Source organism: Neopsephotus bourkii, unplaced genomic scaffold (assembly GCF_033783945.1).
Source record: "Neopsephotus bourkii isolate Nb327-2 ecotype Australia unplaced genomic scaffold, CSIRO-AGI_Nbou_v1 NB_1624, whole genome shotgun sequence".
Lineage (NCBI taxonomy): Eukaryota > Metazoa > Chordata > Aves > Psittaciformes > Psittacidae > Neopsephotus > Neopsephotus bourkii.
In genome coordinates, this window is record NW_026902099.1 from 1,965 (window position 1) to 22,299 (window position 20,335).

General features: G+C 39.0%; 1 protein-coding gene across 1 annotated transcript; it reads left to right on the plus strand.

Moving 5' to 3' along the window:
* Positions 1-649: 649 nt before the first annotated feature.
* GRAMD4 (GRAM domain containing 4) lies at positions 650-19,945 on the plus strand (the record flags this gene model as incomplete). Its single annotated transcript, XM_061372887.1, has 17 exons — positions 650-758; positions 2,622-2,754; positions 3,220-3,245; positions 4,842-4,933; positions 6,529-6,620; positions 7,604-7,652; positions 9,723-9,794; positions 11,149-11,192; positions 11,292-11,401; positions 12,637-12,791; positions 14,977-15,012; positions 15,815-15,832; positions 16,383-16,530; positions 16,966-17,059; positions 18,075-18,159; positions 19,297-19,365; positions 19,644-19,945. Coding segments are annotated over 17 exons (1,434 nt in total), but the record flags the coding sequence as incomplete, so codon positions are not given.
* Positions 19,946-20,335: the final 390 nt, after the last annotated feature.

Genomic DNA, 20,335 nt, shown 5'->3' on the forward strand with positions numbered 1-20,335 from the left:
CTCCCTGTCAAGTAGAGCCTGCTGCAGCTGGTGTTATGTTGCCGAAGCTGCTGCTTCATTAGAACAGTCTGTCTGTAGGATATCTATGTGGATGGCTGAAGACTTTTGGGCTGAAGCCTGAAGTATTCTCAAGACAGGTCGGCAGTTGTAGACTGTGGATAGTGCAAATGCTATTTGAAGCTGTGCGCATGTGCAGAATGTCAAAAGCATTTGGTTTCCAAAATCTGTTTACTTCTAATGGATGAGAATATTTTTCTTGACTCATTGTGAAAGGTTTTAAATGGTTTTCTTCTAGTACTGTGATTATCAGCTTGTGATACAGAATCTCTTTTCCTTTATTGCTGTGGGAAAAGTCAGGGCTCTGAAGAGTTTTCCTGGCAGGGATTGCAATATACACAATACAACACAGAAGCATGGGTAATGCAACAAACTTGATAATGGATTATTTAGAAGTTGTAAGATGAAATTGAGCTGTCAGTGACAGGAAATGGCCAAACCACACGTCTCAGTGGATATTATTGCCGTGGATCTTAAGTGCAATGTGCCATGGATATTTTGAATCTTGGATTTATCATGTCATGGTTGTATTATCTCAGCTATGGATACCCTGGAGGTTCCAGTGCTCCCTTTACCTAAAAGGTAAACCAAAATCATCTTAATCTATAGCACTTCACATTGTTTCTGTTTTTACTCCAGGACGGAAGAAGTGCCAGCAGCTCAGCAACCTACAAAGCCACAGACACAAGCCAATGGAACAGGTAATCTTCATCAGATCTCTACTAGCAGTTTGATTCAGTTGGGGTTTTTTGCCCCTTTCTTTTGATCCTTAGAAGATCAAGCCTTGCTGAAAAATGTGCTGGGTCCTTAAGCAGGCTTCTGAAGAAGTCAGATGTGAAAGACCCTTTTAGTAGCTTCTTATCTCACTGTATGTGATTGTGCATTTACTTTTTGTACTTGACTTTGCACACCTGGGCAAGGATTTTATTCAATTTTATAAAGCCTTTAGGAGTCTAATGAAACCTCACTGTTGCATGCCTTTTTGATCCTTCAGGTACCGGAAAACAGGTGTAATACATAGAAAAAAATGTTCTATTTTGGTCTCAACTGCAAAAGCTCTTTTATGCTATTAACTGTATTACCGCTTCCTATTTCTAAAAGACAAGACATTCTGGAAAAGGAATAAGCTTAAGAGTTACTATTTTTTTTGGACACCTACGCTGTCATCTACATTTCTTAAGCTGCTGCTTGTTATGAATTCAATAATACAGTGATTTCTGAAAGAACTGAGGCAACAGGTCTCAGTCTTTGGGTACACTTGAGCTTTCCTCCCCACACCTATTCATTGAGGTTTTAAATCCGCAGCTTAAATTTGGAGTTGCTCCTCCTGAATTCCCGTAACATCAGTACTTTGTTATGTCAGCTACAACCTGCCATTTTTTTCAGTCTTGTACACTCAATTTCTTCCTCAGTACATTTGGAAGTATTAGCATTTGGGAAGCTACTTCACAGGTTTTTAGTTTTAAATTGAAGTGTTGTCTCAGCTGTAAACTCTCACTAAATTCCTTGGTATTCTAGATATCACTGCAATAGTTTGATTCTGTTTTCTGAGCGCCAGTTCTTTTTCCCCAGATGCATAAAAGCCTCATTTTGGCTGTTATAGTTGGCTGATTAATCTTTATGCCTCTGTTTAATCGTGTCTTAAACTTACTGAGTTCTGTGCAAACTTTGATCCTTGAATAGTTGTGACCAGTGTCCTCCTCCTGACATTGCTGTATTGACTTATGTTGCCAAAGAACAGTCTCTCTGTTCCCTCTAGACAATGATTTTCTGAGTTACAGGTAAAATTTAAAGTTTTGTGCTCATTTGTGCTGCCTCTAAGGCTTTTACCCTTATATCCATATACTTATATTTTTCCACTGAAACTAACATACAGAAAGTGTGGATCAATTCATTACTTTGCCATATACGACTTTCTAGGCAGTATCTTGACTATATATTCCATATATAGCAAGTGGCGTATAATATACACTATTTAGACATGGATATACATCTCTGTGTATACACACATACACAATCTTTACAGCCTATAAATGGTAGGAAAGTGGTAATAAAAAAGTCTTTTACAGAATCTTGCTTAAGTTTCCACTTTCCTTTCCTGTCAAGTTCATGTGGCTACAGGGTGGGTGCCCTGCTCTCTGCTCAGGAGTGTTTTGCTTTACATTGCTTTCCTCAAAGTGACCCTTCAACACAATAGGAGTGCTGACATTTATGTCAGTCTTTTGTTTATAGCAACCTCTTAACCAGAAACTGTTTTTACAGTTTTGCTAAAAATTCTCGTTTGTTGGGTTAAGTAACCTCTGTACTTGTGGTAATGCGATGCCTCCATGTGCTGTGCTTAGAGCAAAGCAGGAGTCACATTTAGTCTCATTTTACCAGTTTTGTGCAGTGGCAGAAGTAAATTGCACAGTGAGTTTGTGTGAAGTGTTGGTGAAGGATAGGAGATATATATAGACTGTATAAAGTCTGCTTCTCACTAAAGCATGATGTGTGGGAACAGGGGCAAGCTTTGGATGAAGATGTTGTCTGGTATTATCCTGATACTTAGTGCTTTTTCCTAACAGATAAGCGTAGTCACACAGTCTGTTCGAGACTCCAGAAGTGGTTTTGTGACAAATTTGGGGAGTATGTTGAAGACTTCAGATTTCAGCCAGAAGAAAATACAGTGGAAACAGAAGAGCCTCTTAGTGCTAGAAGGTAAATCTGTAATGTGATTGTGAGAAATTATTGGCTTCTTTATAAGTCGCTTTTTTTATCTCCTTTTTTTTTGTTTTACAACCCTTTATGTGGTTTGAACATGGCAATGAAACTGAAAGTTTAGAACCATCGCAGAAGGTCTGTGAATGCATTGGCCCCACTGCGAAATTTAAAGTTCATTTGCTGTCTGAGGTACGGTAAGAGTTATTTACCAGATTCTGTCTCATGACTCACAAACTCTGGACAAAGCCTTAATTAGGCTGAAGAGCTTTCACATTTCAGGTATTGGTCTGGTGCAAGATAGGCTATGTTAGTTACTAAAACCGCATTTCATAACAGGCAAGCATGAAACTTTATGCACAAACATCTAATTTATAACTGTGAGTAGTATTTCAATATACCAAATGTACACAACTGTGTACTACTTGCCTATTTAACAGATTGCTTTTATCTATTATTTTTCAGGTTGACTGAAAATATGAGAAGGTTAAGTAAGTACTTAGAAATATTTTATTTTCTGGAAGTGAAAATAGCTGTTAGTAACCCTATTGGGAAGATTGCTATTTTTTAAAATACAGTATTTTCAAATACTTCTGCCAATTCATGAGCAGAAATGATTCTGAAACCTGATACAGTGTTTGGAACACAAAGTAACTTAGAGGAGCAGTGGTAGAAGCTTGCCTTTGATCTTGAATCTTGAATTACATAGAGTATCTCTGAATAAAAATGTAAGGTTAATTAAAATGTAATGAATGAGATGGGGTATTTTTCCAGTGGCAAGAATAAGTGTGCACATGCTTATGTCCTAGCTGGTTTTAGGTCACTCGCTAGTCTATGAGCTTATGCTTTCAAAGATGAAGGGTGATGCATGCTATGAATGTGTCTTGCATTTCTGTCTCTTGGATAGCTGATAAGTTACTTTGGAAAGTGGAGGATGCAAGATGGCAGGTTAAACAAAGCAGTTAAGCCCTCAGCAAAGAATTGCTAGCCTGAAAAAAATCTATGTGGCTGATTTGCGCTACAAATTGTTAAATTAATGTAGGGGGGAGGGTGAAGTTGAAATAAGGGTCTGTAATCTCCGTGTAAGGTCAGTTTTGTTCTCCTTATTCTAATACTGGTGTTCCTTCTAGTTTCATTTGGGGTAGAACATCTGACTTGTTTTCTGTGGTGCACATGCATTGCCTTAAGAATAGCTTTATAAAAAGCACTATTAAGCTTAGCTTTGAGTGGTTCTTAACTTCTCTAGGTGAACTGCAGAATCTAGATCCCTGTTCTCCATGGGTAACTGGCAACCACCGGAGCTCTCAAGAACCTTGTTGTCACCAGCAGTTTCCAAATGTTGATTGGGACCTTCCCTGCAGATTCAGTTTAGGGTGGTGGAGCAGAGCAGGTGGAAACAGGGCTTGAGTCTGTGACCTCTTCCAGTGGGCGTGCCCCTTCCACTTTCTTCATCTGCTGCTTTGGTTGTGCTGATGATGCTTAAGGAAATCTAGTCCTAGTTGTTTAATTACTTCCTATAGGAAGTGTATTGAGGGTAGCTGAATTTCAAGCCAAACAAATTAGGACAGCAAGTCACAGGCTGTCTTCGAGGAAAGCTTTTCAAAGCTGTGAACTGTACCGCAAATGAAGGTGATTGCTTCTGGGGATCCCTGTGCAAGAGGAGTCATCACTCTTCTCAGCAGGGAAGGCAAAACCAGTGTATTCCAGCAGAGAAAGCAGAGGTCTTCATGCAGCGCTCCTCTCCTGTTTTCATGTGTCCCCTAGCCAGTTTGCCCAAGCTGTAAAAGAACTTAGAGGAATAGAGTATAGGAAGGACAGGTGGTTTTCAGGGAGCTGAGGAATATCTCCTCTTGTTGTTACTGGCTGGTTGTGTGCATCTGTATGTGGGAGTGATGCCTCTCTCATGCAGTGATGGTGAGAGCAAAGGTTTCTTGGGTTTCACTTTTCTTAATTTGGATAAGCCTTTTAATCATTACATATCTTGACTATTCCGGTTAATTTTCTAAGTTGTCTGTTTGTCATTTACAAGTGATTTAACCGCTGCCAGCTAATTCTAACAGTTGTGGTTTTTCTCCGCTTCTGTTTAGAGAGAGGTGCCAAACCTGTTACTAATTTTGTGAAGAATCTTTCTGCCTTATCAGACTGGTATTCTATCTACACTTCTGCTATTGCCTTTATTGTAAGTTATCCTATTCCTCCAGAGTAGTAATATTCTTATAATTATAATTATTTCATTTATAATTATTCTTAATTCTTATATGTATCATTTACTGAAATTCATTGAAACTGCCATATCTGACTAGGGGTTGTGCTACAGTTTAAAGGCAAATCAAGTAGTGTAATTTCATTCATGTACAAAATGCCAGCAGTTGTCATTTCAGTTATGTTTCAGAGATGCTTAAATTGTGGATTTGGGGTTTATTGTAGCACAGTTTTGTAATTGTTAAAATAACTCAGAATCATCTGGGCATTGTTCTCTCATCTCTTGTTTCCTGTCTTCCAGTCCTGTAATTTGATGGTTACTTCCGCCTTTGCCAAATCTCTTGCTGTCTAGGGCTGAAATGCTGATAGTGGCTATGTTTGATAAGAAGCTGTCGTTTTCCATCAGTGCTCTTTGCCATTCATTAGGATCATACTAATGACAGACAAAATGCATTGATTGGAGGATCATTTAATGTGCAAACGTCAGGTCTGTGAGCTAAGTTCAAGCATTCCCATGCAGTTTAAGGAGGTTTGTGGGCCACAGTGGTGTAACTATTTAGTGGAGTTTAAATTTGGTTTTATTCTAACCGTTAATTGATGATCTAAGTTATTTTGGTCATGGTGTGTATTGACTTTGATACCAGAGGAATTACCAGTAGTTGTAGCTGAATGAACCTGTCTGATGAAAATGGCACATGTCTTTTTATTAACTGATCCCTCCGTGTAAGTTACAGACCCTTATTCAATGCTACTTTGCACAGCACAGCTGAAGGAATATTGAGGAGGAGACTTACCCTTCATGGTGCCCTGTGTCTGTCCCTTTTCCTAATTTACTGGGTTTTCTCACCTCTCCTGACAAACCCATTCTTCAGAAAGAAGCTGAAAGAAGGAACTTGAGCTGCTCTTTGGAATGCTCTGGGATGTTGGAGCCAAGACAGTGCTTCACATCAGGGTTATCAGTAAAAACAGTCTCAGCAGGGAGGCTGTAGTCTCTGTATTTTCAGAAGTCAGGAAGGGAACAGAATGCCTTTTGAGGCACTTTGTGTTTGTACTTGCCAGGTAAAACAAAACCTATTTTCCTGCAGTCTTTCTAAGCTTGGTAAAAAGTTTGGGATTTAATTGACCTGAAATAATAGAGTGAGCATACATCCTGTTGCACTGTATGGAGCTAGATGCTATTACCTTTCTTCTGTTCCATTGCTTCAGCTGCCATAGGTGAGGTTAGACCATGTTGTGGTTACATAGCAGGCTCACAGACTTTAAGGTTTACTTTTTTTCCCTTATCGCTTTTTGCATTTGTAGTGTTGGAAGTATTCAGTACTTCTCTCAAGCAGCTGAGAAATGGTTAAGTGTCATCTCTGGAGATTTGGAGTTTGACTTTACACAAATGCAGTGCTGTTGTCAGTCATGGGGTATCTAAAATGTATTAATTTTTCCGATTTGAATTGCATGATTCTGACCCCAGCAGTCCATTGGGGAATTGTTTTTCATGCAACTCACTGTGCACCAGTTTGTAATCTGTGTTTCTCTTTGTTCTTTTTTTTGTTTGTTTGTTTATTTCTTAATCTGCAGATTTACATGAATGCTGTATGGCATGGCTGGGCCATTCCTATGTTCTTATTTTTAGCAATTTTGAGGTTGTCCCTAAATTACCTCATAGCCAGGTATTTACTAAAGTACTAGATTATTGTCTGTAATGCTTTGTTTGAAAGATGTTTCATTGTTCTTCCATTGAGTTGTGAGCTTTTAGCTTTTCTAATGTGAATTAAGTCTAACAAAGTAAAATTCAGACTCTAATATCCTTAATTTCATTGCTCGATTTCTGTAATTTTTTACTTTTATAAGGAATTATTTTTGTATCCTCTGACTTGGGTCATCATAAATGATGCTACATGTTCTCAAACAAATCCTTCAGCACACTAAAGCTCTAAAATAACATTTTGCAGCATTCAGAGTAGTTGGAGAATATCACCTAAATTATTGAAGCCTGCTGCTTTTCCATGGAGAGAATTTTCACCTAGGCCTAAAATAGCAGTTTTGCGTTTTTTAGTCGATCTTAGCATACTTTATTCAAAGTGTCTTCCATTTGTAAATTCAGTCTCTTTTAAATGTTAAGACTTTCTTTTAAAATTCATGTTTTCTGTACTGAGAGGATCTTTTTAAAATGCTATTTAGGCTGATGGTGTTTTCCCCTTAATGGTGAAGAGGACCTTAATGTGCATGTTTTGAATAACTTGCTGACTTCTTAATTGATACTTACACTATGACACACTATTCTCTGAAAATTGCTGGTAGCAAATAGGTCCTGAATAAGTTGATGTAGTTTTACAAGAAAAGAGAAAACATTAATAATTAATTACTATCTGCATACCATTCACTTTTGTTATAATACCCACAAGTGGTGATTCTGTGTAGTGTCTACCTATCTAATTCTTTTCTTTAATGTGTATACCTTTAAAGCTGACTGTGGTTGGCCAGTTGTGTTTTGGTTATGTTGTTGGTTCTTCATTAATTTGGGGATTATTTCCTTATTTTTTTAAAGTCATAAGTGCTTATTGCAGAAAACTACTTTTTAACCTCTTACAAATAATCCGTGTTGGCAGGTGGAGAAGTACTTGCTTTCTTTAACTATTTCCATAACTTCTAGGGGTTGGAGAATACAGTGGAGCATTGTGCCTGAAGTTTCTGAACCCATGGTAGGTATTTCATCAGCTTGTCCTATATGCCTGTGTTAAAAGATGCACCTTTAAGACCTTTCTCTGTTTTTATATGGGTAGCTATGAAAGGAAAGAGTGAGGTTCAAAGAAAGACATTACATTCTTTTTCTTTCTCTTGCAATTTAGAAATCTTAACTAACAGTACTCTTAGGTTTGGGTATTTCACAGTAAACTTGAAACACATTTCTGGAATCAGTGTTAATATGCAAGCCTGGGACAAGTTAGATCCTGTGGGATCTTCAAGAAGCCTAGCATTCTCTTTTCTTTGTAACGTTTTGAAATTAATGTTTGCATACCCTGCTTTAAGCAGGAAGGTTTTTAAGTGTTAACATAAGATGGAGCTCTTTAAATTTCAAACCTTTTACTAAGACTTAGGCCTTGCTTCCAGGATAATTTTGTTGCTCTTAAAAGGCCAATAACTCAAATAAGTTCTAGATGTGTAGAGCTTCTAACAATAATGCTATTTCTGTGCTAGTTTAATTGTAGAAATCTTAGAATCCCCGAGGTTGGAAAAGACCTTTAAGATCATCAAGTCCAACATTCACCTAACACTGTCAAGTCCATCAGTAAACAATGTCACTAAGTGCCCCATCTACACACCTTTTAAATACCTTCAGGGATAGCAAATCACCCACTTCCCTGGGCAGTTTCCAATGCTTGACAACCCTTTCTGTGAAGAAATTTTCGCTAATATTCAATCTAAACCTCACCTGGTGCAACTTGAAGCCATTTCCTCTTGTCCTGTCCCTTGTTACTTGGAGAAGAGACTAACCCCCACCTTGCTACAATCTTATTTTAGGTAGTTGTAGAGAGGGATAGGGTCCTTTCTCTTCTCTAGACTAAACAACCCGAGTTCCCTCAGCCCTTTCTCATCACACTTGTGCTCCAGACCCTTCACCAGCTTTGTTGCCCTTCTCTGGACCTGCTCCAGTGCCTCGATGTCTGGCCTGTAGTGAGGGCCCAAAACTGAACACAGGATTCAAGGTGTGGCTGCACCAGTGTGCCCAATACAGGGGGATGATCACTGCCCTGGTCCTGCTGGCCACACTATTGCTGATAAAAAACATGTTGTCCACCTGGGCACAAGCTGGCTCATGTTTATGTGGCTATTGACCAACATCCCCAGGTCCTTTTTGCTGAGCTGCTTTCCAGTCACTCTTCCCCAAGCCTGTTGCATTGCATGGGATTGTTGAGGCCCAAATGCAGGACCCAGCACTTTGACTTGTTGAACCTCATACAACTGGCCTCGGCCCATGGATCCAGCTTGTCCAGATCCCTCCTTAGATCCTTCCTATCCACCAGTGTATCAACACTCCCATAGAACTCGGTGTCATCTGCAAACATACTGAGGGTGCACTTGATCCCCTCGTCCAGATCACTGATGCAGATATTAAACAGAGCTAACCCCAGTACTGATCCCTGGGGAACATCCCTTGTGACCATCCACTACCATTCACCACCATGCTGTACTTTGGCCATCCACCCAACAAAATATATGACTGTCCAAGCCATGAGCAGCCAGTTTCTCCAGGGGAATGCCGTGGGAAACGGTGTCAAAGGCTTTACTGAAGTCTAGGTAAACAACATCCACAGCCTTTCCTCATCCACTAAGCCGGTCATCTTGTCACAGAAGAAGATGAGGTTAGTCAAGCAGGATCTGCCTTTCATAAACCTGTGCTGACTGAGCCTGATCACCTGGTTATCCTTGAGTGTGATGGAACTCAAGAGGATCCATAGCCTTCTCTGGTCATGCTAATGGGCCTATAAGTCTGTGGTCATAGACTGAATGCCACTGTAATGGTGCTGCTTGAAAGACTTGCTGTGTCTCACAGCCTTCTATTAATATGTTTGCATGTACCATGGAGGAAAAGCATTGAGAACTAAAGATAACCAGCAGTGAAAGACATAAAGAGTAGATTTGAAATAAGGGAGACTGAAGTGAGAAAACTCTTGCCAAAAATGTTAAGGGGTTTCTTTTCATGAGGAGTTTTGTAAAATACCAGTTTCAGCTGAGCTTAAAATTAATGGATTGTCTCTTTCTTCCCCAAGGAACCCCCAAAAGAGGACCTGACCGTGTCTGAAAAGTTTCAGCTTGTTCTAGATGTGGCTCAGAAGGCGCAGGTACTGTGCTGCTCTTGGAGCTGTCCGACTGGTTCCCTAGAAACAAGGACGTTCATAGTCCAGGTGGTCAAAGGACGTTGTTAGGCAGCATGTGAAAACAAACGCTCAAAGAAGCAATACTTTTCTTGACTACAAGCAGTAGAGACCTCAGAAAGATTCCTGGAGCTTCTAAAATGGCACAGTGCTTCAGACAACTGGTAGAGGTTCTGTGGTCATAACTCTTGAGTGAGGTCTGGAGGGGAACAGAAGCAGCTTCTTCTGACAGTGTTCCCCCTGATATATGTGTATGAGCTTCTGGTAATGTAGATGAGGTGGCGAATCTTACCTGTGTACCGGAGTGTGGATCCATGTCCCAAATCTGCTAGTCACAAAGCTGGTGTAGGACACCCTCTTCCTTCAAGATTTAGCTGAAGACTGTTGTCTGTTTAGCTGTGTTAATTCAACAGTTTGAACAGCGTCTCTGAAATAGCCTGTTTTAAACACCACCACACTCCCCTGAGCCCTGAAATCTGCTTCTTGTGGGAGAGGATGAAGGGAGGTTTTCTTCTAGCTCTATCAGTTTGATGAGCTACCCTAGCAGCTGAGTGACCCCACCACCTAGTTGAACTACAGCCTTGTGCCATGTCTAACAGTGTGCTACTGCTGAAAGTAGCTTACCTTTCTCTTGCCAACCGTGTGTGCTCATTGACTTTCTTCTGCTGGTGGCGGTGCATGTGTTTATACAAACATCTTTGGAAGTTTATTGGGAACATAAAATTTACAGGTGCTCTGACAGCAAGGATTGGTCAGAGAAGATGTCTGAATAACACTGTTAGTCCTCATCAGGGGTCATTTTGCATCAAAAGTTGTTGGAATTACATGGAATCTAGTAACTCTAAGGGTGTATTATAAAAACCTGATAGCAGTGGGTTTCTAGAGAAGCTAACGGTCCAACATTTGATGAACTCAATAACCACTTCCTCAAATTTCAGTGCTCAAAGTGTGCGAAGAAGCTTCCTGTTGTGTTGCCTCATGACAAAAGTTCTTAACTCTGACAGCTTAATGTAAAGTATTTGCAGTGATGTAAACACTTTGCAGTCATGAAAATGGGATCAGATAGCTTCTTTACTTCCGAAAATCCGTCTTGAGTTACAGAACAAAGTATTAAGTGAGATTGAAGTCATTGTGTATGTCTGTTCTGTTCTGTATTTGCTTAATTGTGAAGTATATAAATGGCTAAAAGTTAGGTTAAAAAATCACCTCTGGGAATTGCTTATTACCAACAGAGTAAGGTAACTGTTGGTTTCTATTAGGTAGACCAAAAAAACCCAAGATAATGCAGGACTTTGTTTTAATTCTCTTGCTTCTTATGCAGAATCTTTTTGGCAAGATGGCAGACATACTGGAAAAAATCAAAAAGTAAGTTATCTGACATGAGTCTTTTTTTTCCTCTTACAACAAGACTTGACCAATGTCTGAAACATTAGTAGTAAAATTGTTTTCCTTTTTTCTTTTCAGCTTGTTCATGTGGGTCCAGCCAGAAATAACACAGAAACTCTACATTACTCTATGGGCAGCTTTTATTGCATCCTGCTTTTTGCCCTACAGGATTATTGGGCTCGCAATGGGTAAACACAATAAATAATTGACCTGCTACAGTCTAGACTTAATGCGTTAGAAACTTACCATGATCTTTAGAGGGAGAATTTTAGAGTTTAAGAAAGAAAACCTTACATTAATAAATAATGCAGTGTTTGAAAGTATTTTCCCTGTGCTTGGCATTGTTTGTCGTGTGCATTTTGAAAACCATCTCAGAATATATAGCATAGTAGAAAAAGGCTGGATAATGCGTTTGCTTCTTGAAGAGGGGAAGTTCATGATGAGTTGTTAGCCGAACTCTTCAGTCTGTCAGCTGTAAGACTTCTGGGAAGTTCTGTATTTTGGGATTTTTTCATTCCTATATCCTTGCAAATGAAATATGTGGGACCACATAGAAGGCATGAAGATGACAGGGTTGGGGGAAAAAACAGGAAAGACTTGGTGGGACTAGTTGTAGCATTTGGATGATGCCCTGACAAAAATGAAGAGAGTACTGAGGATGAAGTTATGTATACTTAAAGTCTCAACTGGGAATCGGAAGAAGAGGGTTTTCACTACAGAGTGAGAGTGTCTGTTTTCTAAGATATAAAGCATGTCCTGTGAACTAAGAATTTTCATTTTTTTTCCTTTAAAGTAATGATATAATTAAATGATTGTTACTTTTCATGGCAGTGAACTTCAAATTGTGTTAGCTTGAGCATAAACGTAGGTCTGCTTGACATGGCAATTGCATTAGATATGTGAGGTATTATTATTTGACTCTTAAGAAGGAGACCTGAATTGCATTCAGTAAAGCTTTGAGAGAGTATTTCAAGCCCCTTTTAATCTGGCAGAATGCAAGGAAATAACTTGTATAATAAGGTAAGAGTCTATACAGGACCAGAAGATAGAATTTAATATAGTACATGAGAGCCCTCTGTTGCTATTTAAATTCTTGCAAGGAGCTGGAGGGATGGATGCTCTGATGTGTTTTCTGTTTTGGAAATACATTGTGGTTTTGGAGGGCTTCTGGTAATAAGGAATGTGTGTTTCTATTATTTTGAAGTTCTTCCATCTAATAAGAATCTACCTAAGTGTCTTAAATAACCAAGGATTAGAAGAAGAATCGAAATACTAAAGTCAAGAGAATGGTTTAGCACTCTGAATGAAGATACAGAACTTTGTTTCACTCATGGACTTGTTAAAACATGATCAAAGCAGTGATGTTCTTAATGCTCCTTCAACGTGTGTACTGAAGTGGATTTTTTTTATTTTTTTTTTTTAGGACTCTATGCTGGAATCAAGTTTTTCCTCATTGATTTTATCTTCAAACGATGCCCCAGACTAAGAGCTAAGTATGATACTCCTTATATCATCTGGACAAGTCTCCCAACAGATCCTCAGCTCAAAGAAAGATCTAATGCTACAGTATCAAGACGGGTAAGGGTAATAAGTCTTTCTGTCCCTCAGTTGCCAGCAACTGAAAAGTCAGATTCCTTTCTCCCTTTGCCTTTTCCCCAGTGACTAGAGCACATTAAAGGGAAGGCTAATTAAATCCCAACAGTCAATGTTAGTTCTATTTTTTTATTTTTTTCATGATCCACAAAGTTATAACATGGATTCAGTTTCTTGTATGAAAAGAATCTATTCTCAAAGTGTATATATCAATATATGTATACTGGAAATTGTATCAAGCTGAACTCACAAATACAACACCATCCATAATAATATCAATTTCTGTACACATATATTGTGTGATTTTAGTGTCAAAATTCAGTCTTTCTGTATTCCCCTTCTTTGTTCTCAGACATTCTTTTTCAGTGGAAATCCAGCTACTTGTGTAGATGGAAGAACAGTTAGGTAAAAAAAATAGATTAAAAAGGCTTGACTATAATATGTGGCTTACCAATGGGATAAGTGTTAAAAGAGGTAATAAAGTAGTTTACAGATTTAGGCATTATGTCTTAGGGTTGCTTCTATTAGGTGACCTTTTAGCATAGTGGTGGTAAATGACTTTTTGCCATGTTGGTACTCCAACAGTGAATTTTTCTTTTGTTCAAATCTCATGGTTAAATCCGAGTGTTGTTTTGTGCATCTTTCTTAACTGTTTTGGGAGCTGACATGGTAATTGAAAAGCAAGGCATGCTTTTCCATATCCCTGAATTTGTTAGCTTAAAAATAAAAATAGTTGTAGTAAAAGTTTGGTGTAATCCCATTTTAGCATTTCCTTAATGCCTGTAATCACGTTATCTAATTACATTCATGGAGTATCTGAGTACTGTCATAAGCTCCCTGACTGAAATGTGCAGCGCTTAGCAATAATTCAGTCTGGCTACACAACTAGGAACAAAAGGGATAAACACATGATCCCTTGGTTGTTAAGCTGTTGAAAAGAAGAAATACAGGGTTCAGGGGGTGATGGAGCAGTTGGTGGTAAAACAACTGCAGCATAATCTGAGTATTTCAAAAGGGAGTAGAAAAGAAAGACAAAAGGCAGTCTGTGACACAAAGTGAATCTTTTGCTCCTATTTTCCAAGGGAGGAGGAAGGTGAATGAGCACTTGGACAGAGCTGTCAGTAGCCTATATTGCTTTTGATTGCATTTTCTGTTTCCAGATGTCTTTGAAAACATTAACTTGGTTTCAGTAATTTTAGACAAACTATCTTATCCCTTGAGGGATTTCAAGGAACCTCATAGTATAAAAAGTAGAGTTTTGTACAAAAAGTTAAAAACCAAATAAGTTTTTCAGTTTTTCGTAGAAAAGGCAGAGCCCAAAAGCATGTCATGCCAGCATATGTGCTTTGATTTCTTGTCATTAAACAGCATACAAGATATCGTATACCTCAACACAATGAAATATTCATTATCTATACTATGACTCTGACCTCCTGTCCTTAGAGAACAATACTGACAGCAGTATCTGATGGGTAAAGGTTGAATGTCAGAAGCTGACGATAGATCAAGTAAACAGGAATATCTCCAGGTATTCCTACTTCAAGGTTGTTGGTGACATTTTTTGACAGTCAGGATGCTTCCAGCATTACAATTCCAAACACTTCCAGTTAGATTGAAGGCTTATCAAAATCAGATGCAGTATCTTTCTTTTAGTAATCAGCCATAGGTAGTCTCAGGCCTGGGTGGTTATGGATAATTAGCTACTTCTTTTAAGGGTGGAGGAAACATTTGTCTGTGTTAGGGAGGACTAGAGCAAGGGCAGAACTTTCTCACATTTTCAGTCACTGAATGGGATATGGTACTGAAGTTTAAACACCTTTTTAAATGTTTATATAATGGGTAGGTAGGAAGCAGTTTACCAGAGAGCAGAAATAAACCATTCTGGTGCAAAAATTGTTAGACCTCTTGCCCTAACCTTTTTTGTGTTTTGGTCCATGGAGCTTCACTGCTTAAATGCATATTGAGCCAAATAACTTGTCCAAGAAACACTTAAAAAAATCTACTTGATCATTACTAGCACACAGACTATTGGAGAAGCTATTACTTTCCTTGGTTCCAGGGGCTCAGTCGTTGCTAAGGGCTCTGCAGAAGAGCAGAAACCGAAGCAATAGTACAGTAATCACCAACTATTTGCTTTCCATGTCAACTTTCTTTGTTCTTTTCCATTAAGGCATCATTGTATCATGGTTACCCTAAAAACTGGATGGTAAATACCTCTGCTGTGCTTGTTTTGTCAGCCTGGTTTCTAGTCAGCAATTGCAGTGAGCATTTTCTCCTCAGCTTTGCATTTCTTTTGTTAGCACAAAGTCCTGTGAAGCGTGGAGTGCTGCCAGCTTATGTGCAAAAGAGAAAAGGAGCAGAGGCTGCTTGGCCTCCGATGGCATCAGGCCTTTACAGAAGAAGGGCTTAGTCCCGAGCTTGCATGTTGTCAGCTTGCCAGTTGTTTAACTGCATGTGTATGGTAGGACTAAGAATGGAGCTGTTAATGCTTCAGTGACAAAAGGCAGCCTTTGGAATCATGTGGTGCCCTACCAAGATGAAAAAGCAAATGCAGGCCAGTTTCTCAAAAGAAACTGCCGGCCGTCCTTCCAGAAGCAAGGCTTGTTTGCTAGGGCAGTCTCCAGTGGTTCAGGAGCTCTGTTTAAAAGTAGACTTTACTCAAGTGCTTTGATTTGAGAACTACATGCTACTTTCCCCCCCAAAACACTGACAACCATTCCAATTTTATTTCACATGTCAACACTCTAAAAAGTTTGGTGCAACTTCAAAGCAAAGGAAAGATCAATGGCTCTAACACAACCTGAATAAATTGAACTGGTGTGCTCTAACCACTGATAACTCTTCTTTTTTTAATTGCATTCACTGTGTGTAGTCTCTTGGTTTGTGAGCCAGATCTTGCAGTGCTGCTCAGTTCATGTTTTATTCTGTGTATTTATGCTGTTAAATAGACTTCACTTTTTTCTTTTTTTCACTGTCATATTTGTGTTGTTTGTTTCTTTTCCTGCTAGCTGTCAGGGCATGAAAAGGTACGGATCGTAGTGTGGAAAACTTCCTGTCAGTTCCAGCCTTTGTATTTATAATGAACTTAGGCAGTTTTATGTGGCTTTCCCTTTATTTGCTCTTTTTTTTTTTTGTACTTACTTTGTGCAATGATATTTTGTGCTTGTTCTGTCTCTTGAAGACAAACCAAGTACTGATATATTAACTGTTAGTAATCCCACTAGTATAATAATTGGATCTGTATGCAGTGACCTAGCTGTATGTAATCAAATACGCCCTTTCCTGTTGAAGAACGGTAGTTTAAGGTAGGTGCATTTAGCACCATGTGCTTTCACCCTTGCAAAGGCCTCCATTGAAGGGCAGCACTTTAAAAGGCTATGTTCAGCACGTTCGAGTTTTGTGCTATAGCAGTCGTATAGTCCAAAGTTCAGTTTATTGAAGTAGTTAGTGAAAATTACTGCATTACAACATCAGTTGCTCTGTGTGTTTTAGGAAGGGTAGTTAGTCAAGTTATTTTTAAGAGCACAGTTTAAGCGTTGCTGCTTAAAGTTTGCAATCATGTTTGTTTTTCTGCAGCTTCAAACAGCAGCTTCCAGAAGTTACGTGGGCTCAACTGCCCCAACTGGAATAAGCAAAGATGAAGACACGAGTCGTTTCCATACCACCAAGAGGGGGAATTTCCATGAAGTTTTTAACCTGTCGGAAAATGAGCGTCCTTTGGCAGGTATTACACAACAGGAAGGCTACGTTAGTAGAACATTTCCTAACAAGCCAAGTTGAATTCCCTTGCTGTGCGCTGTACAGTTATAAGCTTTTGATTAAAAAGACTTGCTCTAGATTAGGATGAATGAGATGGTTTCTTTAATTTCCACATCCCTGCAGTTCTGTGGAAGAATGCACAGCCTGGTGTGCCTTTTGTGGTAATGCAAATGGCATAGTCAAAGGGAGTAATTGTGTGGGTGGTTTTTGGTTTGTGTTTTTTAAAACCAGTGTTATGATGTCTAAAAACATCTTATTTAGGCATTTCTTTTATAAATGCTTCTAGTTTTAGGTATCTAATGTTTAATTGTCAGTGGCTTCTGATGTTTTATAAGGAAATTGTTGGGGATAATGCATGTCCTTTTTTTTACAGTAGTATTTCTTGTTATGAATTTTTCAGTGTGTGAAAATGGCTGGCGCTGTTGCTTGATTAACAGAGATAGGAAGATGCCTACAGATTACATCAGGAATGGAGTTCTTTATGTCACAGAAAAGTAAGTCATTGCACTTGACACATTTGTTAGGAGGGAAATGCATCAGAGATGAAAAAAACTTGAATCCAAAAGTAATCCTTTAACAGTGTTTTGAAACAAAAATGCCTTTCCATGGTGTTTCATGACCTCATGAAAGCACCATAGGAGAGGGAGAGCTGAATCTGGGGTGTTGTAATGCTTAACAAATGTGATTTTGCCTTGCAAAGGCTTGCATAGGAATGGAGAGTAGTTCTAAAATAGTCAGTTGTTAGTAGCTCGGTTCTTGATGTGGGTAATATGCTAGCTATATATATATATGCATATACATGCTAAGAAGGAACCCCAAAAGCTAAGTGTACTTTGATAAGTTGTGATCAACTTAATTTGGCAAATACTCTTAGTTTCTGTCTTTGAAGCAAATTCAGTGTCTAGCTTCCTTGAAACAATGTGCAGCAAAAAGCAAATGGAAATGTAATCCTTGGTTTTAAAACTAGTTCACTACTCTTTGGGTCTTGCACTGAAATTCCTCTGGAGTGTAATGAATGGAAGTAAGGCTCATCTGTATGCAGTGTCACCTAGTGATGGAGAGCACTCTCCAGCATTTAGAAATCTGAGCTTTTCTCTGCATCACAATAACATGAAAACACAGTGTTTTTCATTAATCTTCTTTTGGGATGGTAAAAGACTTATAAGCCTTTTGAGATTTGGTATTTCTATGGCTTAAGAATATATGCACTTCCTGTGTCTTTAGAACACTTATCAGGTTTAACCATTCAGGGCAGTAATATAAGTACAAGTTTTTTTTGTATTGTGTGCCTGCCATATGTTGTGGGCTTTCAGACACTTACAAGAATTTACAAATGTTTGCTCTAAATTAGAAGCCAGGACTGAATTGCATATTGTGTGCCTCTTTCTCTTTTTTGGAGCTGATTTTAACCTGTAATATTTCAAACTTCAGAAGTGATGGCAGGGATATTTGGAGCTTTGTTTTAGAACACTGTGTCAAAATTAAAACATTTTCTTTCCTTGTCTTCAGTTACTTGTGCTTTGAAAGCTCCAAATCTGGCTCATCTAAGAGAAATAAAGTTATAAAGCTAACGGATATAACAGATATTCAGAAGGTATGTCTGTTTTGTGTATGTCTGTTCCACTGGTAGCAGGAATTACGTAATGCTAACTTCAGTTTGGGTGTTGATATTGGTAGATGCACCATCTTAACAGTAGGTGCCTCAGAAGAAAGAGGGGTTATTTTCAGTGGGGAAAGTTAAATCATAGCCAGACTGGATTGGACTGTTGGGTTCCCAACACTAACAGAGGCAAGAAGTGAATAGTTGGAATTAGGGTAGGTACAGTATCATTCTTCATCTGGTTGAGTTTTGTCAGCCTGCAGTCACCAATGGCTTTATTGGTGCCTTGCATCAATCTGTATGGTGTTTAATGTCGCTTTTTGTTACCCTCTCTGAACCTAGCCTACTCTTAAATGCAGACACCCCTACTACTGCATCCTGTGGCCATGAGTGCCACAGATCAAGTCGTGCTGGGCAAACAAACACCTCAGCTCGGTGTCTACTGCTAAATTACCTCCAAATTTTCATAGAACTATAGAATGATTTGGGTTTGAGGAGACCTTAAAGATCATCTAGTCCAGCCCCCCTGCCATGGGCAGGGATGCCTTCCACTAAACCAGGATGCTCAAGGCTCCATCCAATCTGGTCTTCTCACCCCCTGTTTCTCACCCCCTGTTTCTCACCCCTAAACTGAAACCAGGCACAGTACATTTTTGTGCCTGGCTGCTTGCTCCCTATCTCATCTTCATTAAAAAACTCACACAGATGAAAAAGCACCTTCATGGCATAAAGAACTACTAAACAATGAGCCAGCATCACTTCAAGAATGATGCTTACAATCCACCAATATCAATTATTAATTCCATAGACAAGTGGTGCCTGGCATCGTGTCTGGCCTAGCTCCCAAGTGCAAGGGGTACCAGGGTGCTCGGTTTGGGGCCAGGACTGGTTCTGGCAGGCAGGCTGGGTGCTGCCACAGCACATGGGAGGAGGAAGAGGAGAGGCAGGTGCTCACTGTACCCAGTGACTCCGGGGTTGGAGAGCAGTGTATGTCCTCTTCTTGGTTTTAATAGAGGTCTGTTGGTTGTGGCTGGGAGGACATAGTGGTGATGAGTTGTGTAACCTCCTCAGCACCTAACACAGTTGTTCAGGATGTAAGATATCCTTCACCTATTTTGTTTTCATTTTTAGTATAAAGTGCTCTCTGTTCTCCCGGGATCAGGGATGGGTATTGCTGTATCAACACCGTCTACACAAAAAGTAAGTAGCTGGCTGTGCCTGTATTGCTGTGTTTGACTTCATGGTCCTTTGCTCATAAACTCTGTGCAGATGCATTTTATGCTATGGTTGGTTTAGGAAGAAGATGGACAAATGAAAAATATTAGAAACTCTGCCATATATCCCAGCTTCTAGTAGAGAAAAAGATTCTTGTGTCCTTATTAATGTACTTCGAGTACAGTTCATCTCCTGTTCCTGTACCTAAAGGAAGAGTTTTGTTTTCTGCACTGATAAAATCTTTTCTTTGTTCTGTCATTTAGCCTTTGGTCTTTGGTGCCATGGTACACAGAGATGAAGCATTTGAGACAATTTTCAACCAATATGTGAAAATAACCTCTGCATCATCAAGCAGCGAAAGCTAGTATCTTATCTTAGAAGACCTAAAGGAAACTTTCTTATTTTACAACTTGGTAGTGAAAAAAATGAACATCCTCATCTATTTTGCAATAATTTTTCTTGTCTGGTCGTTTATATTCTCTGTTACATAAATCAAGTGTATTTTATATATGCCTTCGTGTTTGTTTTTAAGGTTTTTGTAAAAAAAAAAGAACAAAAAACAAAATGAAACAAAACAGTGGAAGTGCTATCATCACTATTAGCCTTGCACATTAAGCACTTTTAATGTTTATTTACTGGCATTAAAAGCTGGGAAGATGCATGGAGAAGTGACTAGATAACAAAATGAAGCAGATTGATCCCTTTAACTCCACTCATATCCCTAGGGATATATTTGTCCCATTATCCTAAGTATTTTTAACCTGAGATGTGAGAATGATGACTGCAGCAGCCTGAAGTCTGTTTCTTCAAATCAAAAGTTTTCAGTTGAGTATATACTAAAACTGAGAGAATACTAAGGAAGTATTAGCTTCTTACTATTTCTATATTTATAACTGTATTTAAAATAACCCCTTCTTGCTAATTCTCACATCACAGATATTTTGCTTATTTGGTT